This window comes from Equus caballus, chromosome 17 (genome assembly GCF_041296265.1).
Source record: "Equus caballus isolate H_3958 breed thoroughbred chromosome 17, TB-T2T, whole genome shotgun sequence".
Lineage (NCBI taxonomy): Eukaryota > Metazoa > Chordata > Mammalia > Perissodactyla > Equidae > Equus > Equus caballus.
This window is the reverse complement of record NC_091700.1, coordinates 56,304,944-56,317,166: the sequence shown is the minus strand read 5'-3', so window position 1 is coordinate 56,317,166 and position 12,223 is coordinate 56,304,944. Positions and strand designations below refer to the sequence as shown.

At 32.8% G+C, this 12,223-nt stretch overlaps 1 protein-coding gene across 8 annotated transcripts in view; it reads right to left on the bottom strand.

Moving 5' to 3' along the window:
- Nucleotides 1–12,223, bottom strand: part of TDRD3 (tudor domain containing 3) — a 172,451-nt gene that overhangs the window by 103,759 nt on the left and 56,469 nt on the right. For 5 of the 8 annotated variants that reach the window (XM_023621675.2, XM_023621674.2, XM_070240328.1 and 2 more), the window contains exons 2-3: nt 9,131–9,215; nt 4,486–4,551 (exon numbers count right to left, since the gene is read on the bottom strand). The exons of 2 other annotated variants lie outside the window; for them this stretch is intronic. In XM_023621675.2, coding sequence (XP_023477443.1) covers nt 4,486–4,551; nt 9,131–9,215 — 151 coding nt within the window. Of the gene's footprint in view, nt 1–3,840; nt 4,234–4,485; nt 4,552–9,130; nt 9,216–12,223 lie in introns of those variants that run through there. One more of the 8 variants, XM_070240329.1, reaches the window with a different exon arrangement.

Genomic DNA, 12,223 nt, shown 5'->3' with positions numbered 1-12,223 from the left:
TTTTTTGTCATGACTTTTTTCCATGATTTTTAGCTTACAAGCCATGTTCCAGGACCTTGTAGTATTGAGAAATGCAAAGCCTGGCCTGAAAAACTCAGAAAATACCTTGCAAAATATGGCTTCCCCACTACATATCCTTCCACTCTCACAATCTAAAAACCAAACGTAAACTGCCCATGGGAAAATCTAGCTTAGGCTTGGGAGCCTGGAGAAAACTCATCTTCCCACTCTCACCACTTTTTAATTGGTCTAAAACCTTTGCTTCAAGTTATGGGAAGCCTTGTGGAGAAAATATAGGAACTGCAAAATAATGCTAAGAAGAGAACGGAGGAAAGAGAAAAGAACCTAAGCAAAACTGTATTAATTAATAATAAAGTTACTTGTACTTTTGCCATTCTACTTTCTCCCAAATTAATCAGTGATAATAGCAATTACTAAAACTTCAGTTTCAAACTCCAGATGACAACACCCTTCTGAAGTCTCCAGATTTGTCTCAGAACAAAAGAGAAGTAAACTCAATATGTCCAGGATTAACCGTCTTCTCCTAAATACAAACCGACAGTCTTTTTATCTGATCATAGATCTATCAGTTCTCCATTCTTCCCTTCCACTCTCAAAGTCGCACATGTTGAAAATGGTGTTATCTAAGTCTTATCAATAATAATAATAACAACATACATCGTGTGAGCATTTCCATGTGGCTTCTCAGGGGAGGAAGCCTGAAGACTCCTCTCTACAGTTCTTTCATCTACCTCCAGGGAGGATTATGCTCTCTTGGGGAATCTCTGGCATATTGTATTGAGCCTCGGGCCTAGCAAAGGAGTTTCCAAGCAGGTTGGAAGACACATGGCTGAGGACCTTTTAAAAGGACCACATAAGACTAATGGAGGCAGCTCCTAAGAAGAGAGCCTCTTCAACTCTCTTGCTTCTTGAGTATTTGCCTCTTAAATATTGGGGCAAATGCTCTTGAATACTCACATTTTCCTTTGGCTTTCTCTCTCTTAGGAATGGTAATATCACAGGCAGGCTTGGAACTTAGTAGAAATAGTCCCAGCAGGGCTTTTGGCCTGCTCTGATTCTTTCACATTCAGATAAGCTTTGCTCAAGTAATGCTGTTCTGCGTTAGGGTTGGGGGTCAAAACCCAGTCAATAATGAACTATCCATTCACTTTATTTCATTCACTGAATTTCCCTGGAGATCTCTCAGTAACAAGATACCCAGATGAGGTAATAAGGATTCATGCGTTCTTAGATTTCCAGGACAAAAATACCATCTTCTATTGCTCATAATCCTCAATACTTGCCATATACATTGCACTATGTTTAGTACGTCATGTACATTATCTCATTTAATTCTTCAATGTCATAAGGGAGACAATATTTGAATAAGGAAATTAAAATCTAGCAAGATTAAAGAACTTTCCAGAAGTCACAAAACTAACAAGCAGGAGAATCAAGATTTAAATCCAGTCCAATGACTCTCAAAGCTGTACCTTCCCAGTATGTTACCAGTCCCTCTCGTTCTATCCTCCCTCTCCACACCCTATCTGAAACACATCACAGCCACGCCTCTGCTTCCTGGGACAGCTGTTCTATCTCACATTTTAAGTTTTCTGTCTACATTAGTTTTGGGAAAGTTAATTTCTACTGTGATCTGTTTGGAAGATCACTTAAGGTAACCCAGCTCTTTCTTTCATTCATTCATTCTTTTTTAATGTAAAAAGAAAACTAGAAAATAGTACCATTTTATATGAGAGTCTCACATGTTCAAGGAATAGGCAGATTACTTATTCAAATACTCTGCTTACTAAATGTTGCCCTATGTCTTATGCACAGATTAAAACAAAATGTATTTTGAATTTTTTATTTAAAATTTATTTTAAACAAGAACTATAACATATACAATTTAGTGACTAGAGCCATGTCTTTATAATGATTCAATTACCATTAATATGGTAAAATGCTGGTTAATAAAGCATTCCAATAAAAGCACAATAAAGCTTTTACTGCATTAGTCTTTTTTTTTTACAAAGAAGCACAAGTAAAAAAAAAAGGGAGGAAGCAACACAAGTAATTCCATTCATGTCAAAAATATATTCCTTAAACACTTACTTTGGCCTAAACATATTTATATGTTTATATATTGTATGAAGTTTTAACCACAAGGAAAAAAAAATGAACAATTCTTTTGGGTCAGCTTCTAAAATTTCTATTAAAATTATTTTTCAAAGCATCTTCACTAACACCATGAATAGAATTATATTTGGTGTTAGAAGTACGTAATGAAAGGAAAAATACAATCAAAAAGCAAAAACAGAAATGGGGATGGGGTATCCAACTCGATCTGTTTCATGTGAGAAGGGCTTATTTCACATCTTCTTATTTTATGTATAAAGTCACTAGCATTAAAGATATTTTAAAGAATAAAATTTGGGACAGAAAATTCTAAACTCAAAGATTTTAAGTTGTTTTTTAATGTTAGCTACATTCAAAGGAAATTCTAAAGAATCCACTGCACAAAACTTTTTGAAGCAAAAATGCTCTGAGAAGGTGGAGGGAGCAGAGAAAAGTCTCATCAGCACCATCCCCATGAGCTCACAGCAGAGGTGGGTTCTCAAAATCCCTCAAGACACAGAGAGAGAATGGAAAACCCATAATCCAGAAAGCTTTCACATTTTCTTAAATGAACTAGTGTAAGGATGCATAGATACTGCTTTGATAATTACTGCTCGGTACTCTTCCTGCAAAGAATTTTTGCACTCATCAGACCTGTCACAATTGCTGCCTAATCTGGGGTTCCATAACCTGGCAGCTTTCTAAGTATGTTTTCCAGACCAGTAGACAACACAGAAACTTGTTCAAAATACAAACTCTTGTACTCTATCCCAGTTCAGTGGAATCAGAAACTTAGGGTGGCGGGGGGGGGGGGGGGGGGCAGGTGGTTGGCAATCTGTGTTTTAGCCAGGCCCCAGGGTGATGGTGGTGCACAGTGAAGTCTGACAACTACCACAATCAAAAAAAGAAACGCAAAGAAACTGGAGAGGACTCTGAGAAGAACAATGAAGATGAACAAAAGCTTGAGACTGAGAATAAGCAAAGGAACAAAGATAGATGGCTTTAGCAAAAAGAAACCTGTGGTAGTGACATTTACAAGTCTTCAAGTATGTGAAGAATTATTCATAAGGGAAGGTAACCAGATGTTCTCCATTCCCCTTGAGGGAAGATAAAGAAGACATGACGAACTTTAAGATGCAGCGTAAGAAATTTAGGCTAAAATATAATTAAAGTTTGCTGACACAGAATGTTGTTAAACATTAAAATGAATTGCTGAGGAGTCTGTAGAACCCTCTTCTCTGAAGGTGCATCTCAAAAACTAAAGTAGCTTAGAAACTCTCTCTTACGGTTCTTTCCAGCTAAATGATTACCATCTATTGCATAAATGGACTAAGAAAAATGTGAAAAATATGTTGTTACATTATAGGCCTTTCAAAAATTTCTAAAATTTAAAATATCTGAGGTACAGTATTTTAAATATCCAAATGTTAAAATAAGAAGAATTATTTATTCAGACACAAAAACATACACATTGAAAGTATTTACTTAAACTACAGATAATGATATTTCTTAATAGTTAAAAAAGTGACCAATAGCACATATGAAATTCTTGGCTAACACAATTTAACGTCTTTTCAAAGAAAAAGAAGAAATTGAATATAAATGAATAAGAAGTAAAAGACTGACTAGCTGGTATCAAAAAATCATATCCTTGGTACTTTAAAAAGATCACTGAAAAAATCCGTAACATGAATATATATATAACACAAAAATGATAGCAATTACCAGATCCATGGCTTTGCCAAACTGCTCTTAATATTCTCTCAGAATCTTATATATTAATTAGTTCATTAAATAAACACAGTAACAGGTAACTAAAATAAAAAGGTACAAAAACATCCTTGCAGGGTGCCAGCTCCATGGCTGAGTGGCTGAAGTTCCACACACTCGCTCTGGCGGCCTGGGGTTTGCAGGTTTAGATTCCAGATGCGGACCTACTCCACTCCTCAGCCATGCTGTGGAGGCATCCCACATGAAAAGTGGAGGAAGACTGGCACAGATGTTAGCTCAGGGCTAATCTTCTTCAAGCAAAAAAAAAATACAGGAGAACTGGCGACGGATGTTAGCTCAGCGCAAATCTTCCCCACACAAAAAAAAGTCCTTGCTCTGAGCTCTGATAATATCTGGAAAGTCTCACATGTAAGTGTGCCACTGTTATAATTCCTGAAACAAAAGGTTTTTAAATGTTGAAAAGTTTAACTCAATAATTTTCCACACGTACAGGAAGTCACTATAATGACAACTCTGTGAATATTCCCCTCCAAAATATTTTGCAGTTGCAGTCTTTATTGACAAAAAATAATTCCAGTAATTTAGATGTTCATATTTATTGAAGTTAGCATAATTTAGGAAGTTAACATTTTTCTTTACCTTTTCTACCTTTCCACCATTGATGTCACTGGGGAGGAATTTCTTGCCAATTGTTCTCAAGTCTGTCTAAAATAAAAATATTATTATTAAAATATAATTACAGAGAAAAGGAAATCTAAATTGAACCTCACTCACAAACAAAAGATGAAATTACTTAAGGTTTGTAGAACAAAATTTATATAAATGTCTTTTAACTGATTACAAGATCTATACATACAATCAATCTTTTCAAATAATATATTCCCATACATACATGTTGTTTAAAGTGTGCCAGTAAGTTGAACAGTAATAAGGCCTTATTTCTGGTAACTGATTTAGATAAACTTAACTTAGGTAACCTTCTAACTTACTAAATCTTCTCTATTAAAATATAAAACTTGATTTTATGTATAGTCTTACTAAAAAATTAATGCCACAATCCAAAACCAAATGACCACTTTTGAATAGATAAACAGAGTATATTGTTGACAAATGAATCCTAAAAGACCTTGATATGCAGAGACATGAAAGCACATTACTCTATAGGCTGTGATACCCATAATATACGAAGCTACACAACATACAAATATCCCAGGGAACAATACCACTGCAACAGCAACAAGTTATAGTAAGACTTTACTACAGTAAAAATTTATTTTATTTGCTTAAATAAACTACAGAAAGCAAAGCTGGTGAACAAATGACTGATTGTATGAAAACTCCGAAGTACAAATTACTGAGCAAACCAAAGTGAAACATAAAGATGAAAACATAAGGACTAATATAAACAGAGTTACAGCATTTCTGACATAAAAACAAAACTTCAACTAGGCAGCCTACATAAAAAGTAGAACTTTTAAAGATTTTTTTTAAGGAATGGTAAAAATTTGTTCAGAGGAAAATTATCAATACTCATGAAAAGGGCCTAGTTATTTAAGCTAAGAAATTATCTTGATGATTGTGAGAATGAGGTTAGATTAATAACTAAATTTACACTGTTTTGTAGCTCTTCATTGCCTGAAAAACAAAATAAAGGAAAATAGACTTATGGTGCATTTATTCACATAAATAAGGGAGAAATTTATATTAGATCTAAGGAGAAAACACTAGATGATTAAAATTACTGTAATATGAAATGAATACATATAGAGAAGCAGGATAGTCTTCCTTGAACAGCTACAATAATAGAATGTCCTCTCACTTGAAATATCCATGTGGTCAGCTTAAGAAACAAGCATATAAGTTATACAACCCCCATAGATCCTTTCCAGTCTTTTACTACCATGATTCATAATTTATATCTCAATGTAACACAAGGATCACTCCTAAACTAAAATTCACTGAATGGAAATGCCAGGCAAACTAAGCCCCAAGTCCAAACACTTGTGTAATAATGCTTTAGGTTTATCCTTTTTGCAGCCTCCATCCAATAACAGAGTGAGAGAATTATAAACCATACCTCATGCTGTATGACTTTTCACTTGAAAATACTGAGTGACGTACGGACAAAAAATGCTTTCGTATACCAGCTTTCTCTATATTAGAATTGTTTTGAAAATTAAATGTTAATACATGTGAAGCACTTAGCACAATGACTTGCAAAGAGTAAGCATTGAATGAATGTTAGCTATCATGTTTATTTTAGTGAATATAAAACATGTACATTTGGCTGTCATCTGAACATGTATAACCATTAAGTCAATAATACAACTAACAGCTCATAAAAGCATAAGTATTATTTTGAAGTCACTCAAAGGCTGAAATATTTAAATATGTACGAAAACAAAATATATACAAATTTTATGATACACCATGGTCCCTCATTTCTGGTTTTTATCAATAATTATGAAACAATTTAAACTAAAATGAGGCATCAATATAAAGTAGAAATGAGCACTAAATTAAAATCCTAAACTTTGATTCTAAATCCAGTTAATTTATTCTTCTATAAAATGGAAAAATATCACCAACTCTATCCCACAAAGTTGCTGTCAGGCTAAAAGGAGACAATATATTCAAAGTTTACATAACTTTTACAGTGCTTTACATCCATATAAGGAATATTATTTCATTGTCCTTTTAGCAAGATGAAAATGACCTACCAAATCTTTAAACATCCCAAATCCAAAGTCAACTTATAAGTATTACAAAGGCAATTTTATGATTCAGATGCCATTATATCAGAATCAGTAGGACAACTTGGTCCAAAAATACACTTCTATTGAACATAAAAAATTATGCAACAGAAATATTTAGCCTATACATACACATGCACAAGTGTACACATACACAAGATTCCTGACTATTTATTCAAGTAAGTTTAACAGACTATATATTTGGCAAATCATTTTATATTACACAGAATCTTAAAAGAAATAAAATCTGTTATTACATTTTTACTAATACACAGTATTCAGGAATTTAAGACTAGACTATCAGTTAATTTTTTTCTGAACAATTCAAGTATTTGAACCCAAAACCACATGGTGGATTTCAATGTTATTTCTTAATACTCTAACCCCTCATTCTACAGAGTAAAAAATTAAGTACACTCCTTTTCAGTATAAAAATATGCACAGAAAAGCGTTACACAGCAGCTCTGAGGCTGCTACCTTTAGAAGAGCCTGCTTTTACAAGGGTGGCCGTAGGCTGGCATCAAGGAACTTTACACTTGAACCATTTCCTAACTGAAAAGGTGGTTCACTACCTAGACTATTTGTATAAACAATGTGCTTATGGTGAACACCTGCATTTTTCGGGAAGAGTCTAGAATTTTCTCTCATGTTAGGCAGACAGTACCTTCATGAGCAGTTCAATAAAAGCTTTACGTACTAGTCTCTAATGGACTTCCCTGGGCAGAAACATTGTATACCTATTTTTGCACTGTTCACTGCTTGATAAAGGAACAAGCTCAGAGTGTCCCCCACAGGAGGAAGAAAGAGAACGTAAGAAAGCTTGTGCATGGATTATTCTCCCAGTATGTAATAAGTAACATACAATATTAATCAACAATATAAGTCTTTCTCAACTAGTGATTAATATCCCACAATCACTCAAAAGTTGAAAAAAAATCAACAGAAATACTATAAATGCTTGATTTTAGTTAAAGGTAATAAATTTGACAAGTAGATTATTTGTCTGATGTACACTTCACCCTGGTTAAAAGGGTTTTTCCCCCTATTATGTGGCATGATAGCTTGGATTGGAGTATTCAACTATATATTTCAGAGAAAATTATAAAGACAAATTAATTCATTAAGATAATTGTCAAGAAGTACCTCTCATGTGCATAGGACAAATATTTCATCTTGATTTATTTTAAAGTTTCACACCCAATTATAGATCATTCATTGCTATTTACCTAAGAATATAAACAAGAAAAATAAAGAGGAGCAGAAGTTTGTCACAAAATATCTTTCCTATCATCTTTAGGATTTTTTTTTTTAATAAACAAAGTAAGAGTTCTTTATAACATTTTTTAAAAGCAGAATTCACTAACTTGGATGTGAGTCAAAGAAAGTTAAAATGTCTAGGGAATATTTCCATTTGTAGTTAAAAACACGTTAATTTCTAATTAATGCTTATTTTAAAAATTTTATAGTCTTTTGTTTATTAAAACAATAAACAAAAACCTAAATACTTAGCTCAGAAACAAAAAAAGAAATCGTTAGTCTTACTGAATAAAATTTAAAGAAGCAGGAAAAAATGACAGCTCACAAAATATAAATTTTATCTCTAAGTTTAAACTCAACTATATAAATTTAAATGATATGAAAAGAAAAAGTTATGCACAGTGATATATTTATTTATATTTTAAACAGTCTACTAAGTTGCCCCCATTTCTGCTTTGTTACACCTATTTTGTAGTGATACGATGGATCTATCAGACAGTAATTCTCTTATGAATTTCACTGATTATGCATCATAATATGTAAATTTGATTGTTAATAGATAGTTATTGTAAAGGCAATATGAAAAAACTTCCACTGGGGAAACTGTAAGATTGAAAAAAGAATATTTCTTACTTACATCTACATTTCAAATAATTTTTATAACTCTTTGAGAAAATTCAAAAGCCAATCCCAATTATGGAAAAGATACAGCTATACAGTGGATGGAGAGAGAGAGATTGGAAAGAAATAGACACCAAAACATTGACAGTATTATAAGTAGGTTTAATTTTCTTATTTTACTTTTCTGTGTTTTCTGAAGTGTTCTACAATATAAATTACTTTTATCGACAGGAAAATTTATTTTGAAATAATAAATACAACTGCCAAAAAACTATAACCTAGCTAGAATTTCTAAGTTAATTAAATGGCACTTTGTTTTAATGAATATGATCAATTTTTACTGCTATTATATAGCCACTATAAATGTTATGAGATTCTATAACTGATCGCTGGGTGACAAAAAAGGAGTTTTAATTGTACGTTTTCCTTTTTCATTGGATTTCTGTGTAATAGATGTTAAAAGAAATATATATTTCTAATAATTGGCTGATATGAGATTATCAATTCAACAAACATTACAACTTAAAATGAACAAGAGAAATGAAAGATGTTCTCCATATTACTTATCATAAAATCCAGTTCATTTTATGAGCTGTTTTTAATGAATATAGCTTCTAGATTAAAATGTTTATAAGTTAATAAACAAAACCTACATTGAGAGCAATCAGGATGATGTCATTTATATTGACTTTGTCAGGAGAACTTGTGCAAGCTTCAATGCCTTCATCTGAAAGATACCTGTTAAAATAAAATAAATGGCTTAATATTTTCTAAAATTAAAATTAACCAAAATTATTTTCTTACGTCAACATGCAATTTTGTTCTCTATGATAAAATGCTTCTACTACAAATACTAAGGAAAAGAGTCCTGGATACTCCCTGCTTACTTTCTATTGCTGATTGAACACAATGGACAGTGCATGTTTTTCCTCTTTTGTATCCTTAAAGGGATATTGCCTTAAAAACAGTTACATACTTTCTGAGAAAAGCTATTTAAACAGCAATATACTTCTTAAAGAATGTATAAGCTACTCTTTACTATTATATGAATATAATACCTGATTTAAATATTTGGTAATACAGTAAGTTCTTGGAGACTGAGATGTGTCATAAAAATAGAACTAAAAACAATATAGTTTTAAACTTAGTCTAACAGAAATTTCATCTGCGCTTTGTCACATTATCCTCTCAAGTCCCCTTTCTTTAACATAATGTTCCAAAGAATCCCTCAATAAATACTATTGACTCCAAATGGCACAGAGATAGGCGACTTTTTTACCTTGTATCTTTTACTGTTCATCTCTTTTCAGTTTTTCTACTCAGTCTTATTGCCCTTTGTTCATTTATCCAGTCCAAACCAAACACTCATCCATCACAGACAATAATTAATTCAAGAGTAGAAAGATCATTCAATCAAAGGAGGAAAAAAATCATTTCTACCCATTCATCCATGCCCAACACAGCCATTTTCAAATTCTTTGATAAATTCTACAATTCGGGTATCATCCTCCAAAAAGTCCATTGGTAAAAATGCCCGTTAACATCTGACATTTTTCACAATCAGTATCAACATCTTTAACCAAAAGGCTGGTGCTAGCTTTGCCTCTGCAGACATTCTCCCACTAAAAAGATACTGGAGTACTAGTCTGACAGAGCTAACTGAAGCTCATTCCTGAGCCAGCAATTCCACCATCAACCCCCAACAGTAGATTGATTTTAAGACACTTGTCAATGTCAACTCTGCCTGGAGACAGCAACCAAAGAGCATGTGCCTTTAAGAAATACGGAATGAATGATTTCTCAAAAGTAAAAGAGTAAGTGAAAAGAAATGTAAATTGAAGAGTGCAAAAGAATAGATTAAAGTTGATAACCCTATGAACAAGATCCAGGAGATAAAAGTCAGGAAAGTACACACACACACACACACACACACACACACACACATACACACACACACATGCATAAATCAAAGCAAGAATGTGTTAACAAAATTAGATACTATTAAAATTTTAAGACCATGCCAGTGCTAAACTACAATGAGGAATGAAGGCAAGTAATTAAGTGGGTTACAGAGAAAAAATAGAAGTGTTAAATACTTAGATGACTCAGTAAGAATGAATGGATGGGAGGCAGGAATAATAGTATATAAGTGACCATGGAATATAAATGTTTGCAGTCAGTAAAGATGGTTAAAACACTGCTTTAATTCAAAATGGCTAAGTTAATGTCCTTATTATCCTGTTCATTTTTCACTGTTCATAGCCATTGCCTGTATCTATCATTAATCCTCTTACAAATTCAGTTCTACAAATATTAATTAATCCCATATTTGTGTGAAAAGTATTATGTGAATTAGTGATAAGATTAGTAAAATGATGAAAATTAAACACCTGCCTTCAAGGAGTTTACAGTTTCATATATAACACAACACAATACATAAACAGCTATCATACAAGGCCAAAATAATTATAAAGGAAATGTTATAGAGGCTCAGCGTGGCTGGGAGATGGGCAAAAGTGCATGGAAAGGGATAGTGTGACCAAAAACATGGAAGCAAAAAAGTGTGAAGCATATTCTAGAGGTAATAACCTGGAACATTCTGGCTGGAAAATGGGGAAGAAATGAGAGATAAGTAAAGGTTGAAACCAATTTTAGAAAGTAACAGTGCATAAAGGGATATGGGTGATATATTAAACGCTGATTAACTAAGTACAAAAACACAACTTTCAAAATTCCTACACAGGGGGGAAATAATATGCAATGACTAATGAAACACTTTGTTTTCTAGAAAGGCAACTCTTTAAAATTAAAAGATTATATGATGTCAGATGAACTGGAATTGATCTTTAAAAATAATCAAAGTTCACCTCTTCAATTTTACAGATGAAGAAAAGAAGGCTCAAAGATGTTAACTAAACTTGCCCTAGAACACAAACTTAAGCAGTGCAAAGTTAAAACAAGAATGCCTCCTGACACCCAGGTCAGCAGTCTTTTCATCACAATACATCATTTTTATTTACCAAGAACTAATGCTAATATTAGGAATATGATCATCTTCTCATAAAGAAAAGCTAACATCTATACAAATCAGTTTCCTATTCAAGTAGACACACTTCACCAACACACACAAAAAAGCACAACTACGTAAATTCAATCACTGAGCTCTAAAATATATCAAAAAAGAATCGGCCTAGTTTCAACTAACACTAACTAATAATTAGACATTCAAAAATTGTTATAACAATAAAAATACCTATCCCTACAAAATATAAAAAGGGAAAGTCTATCTAACAAAATTTCTAAAGGCAGAAACCACAAGAGGATGGAAATTTGACTTCACCCATGTATAAGTCAAATATCATGTGATTTCTTTTAAATAATGCCTGTAAAAGGCTTCCTGAATACAACAAATCCAAAAACGTGGCTCAGTCTCAATTTCCAAGTTTTACACGTCTCCCTTACTCACCCTTCATATTTGGAAAAATCAAAGGACTTGAGCCTTACAGCTTTACTCTGTAATTATCAAAAAACAGGAGACCCATTCACGGCTCTCTCCACTAACATGCTGGACATCCTTTTGTAAATACTGGACTGTTTTCACAGAAGAAGTGAATCTAAATTAACCATAACTTAGCATTTGCAAATTGATCTTTTTGTTTTAAAATTCCAATATTTGTTTAAAACTCCAATATTAGCGACAGATAAAACAAGTGATAAAAGTAAGTCAAATGCCCAAAGTGGCTTCA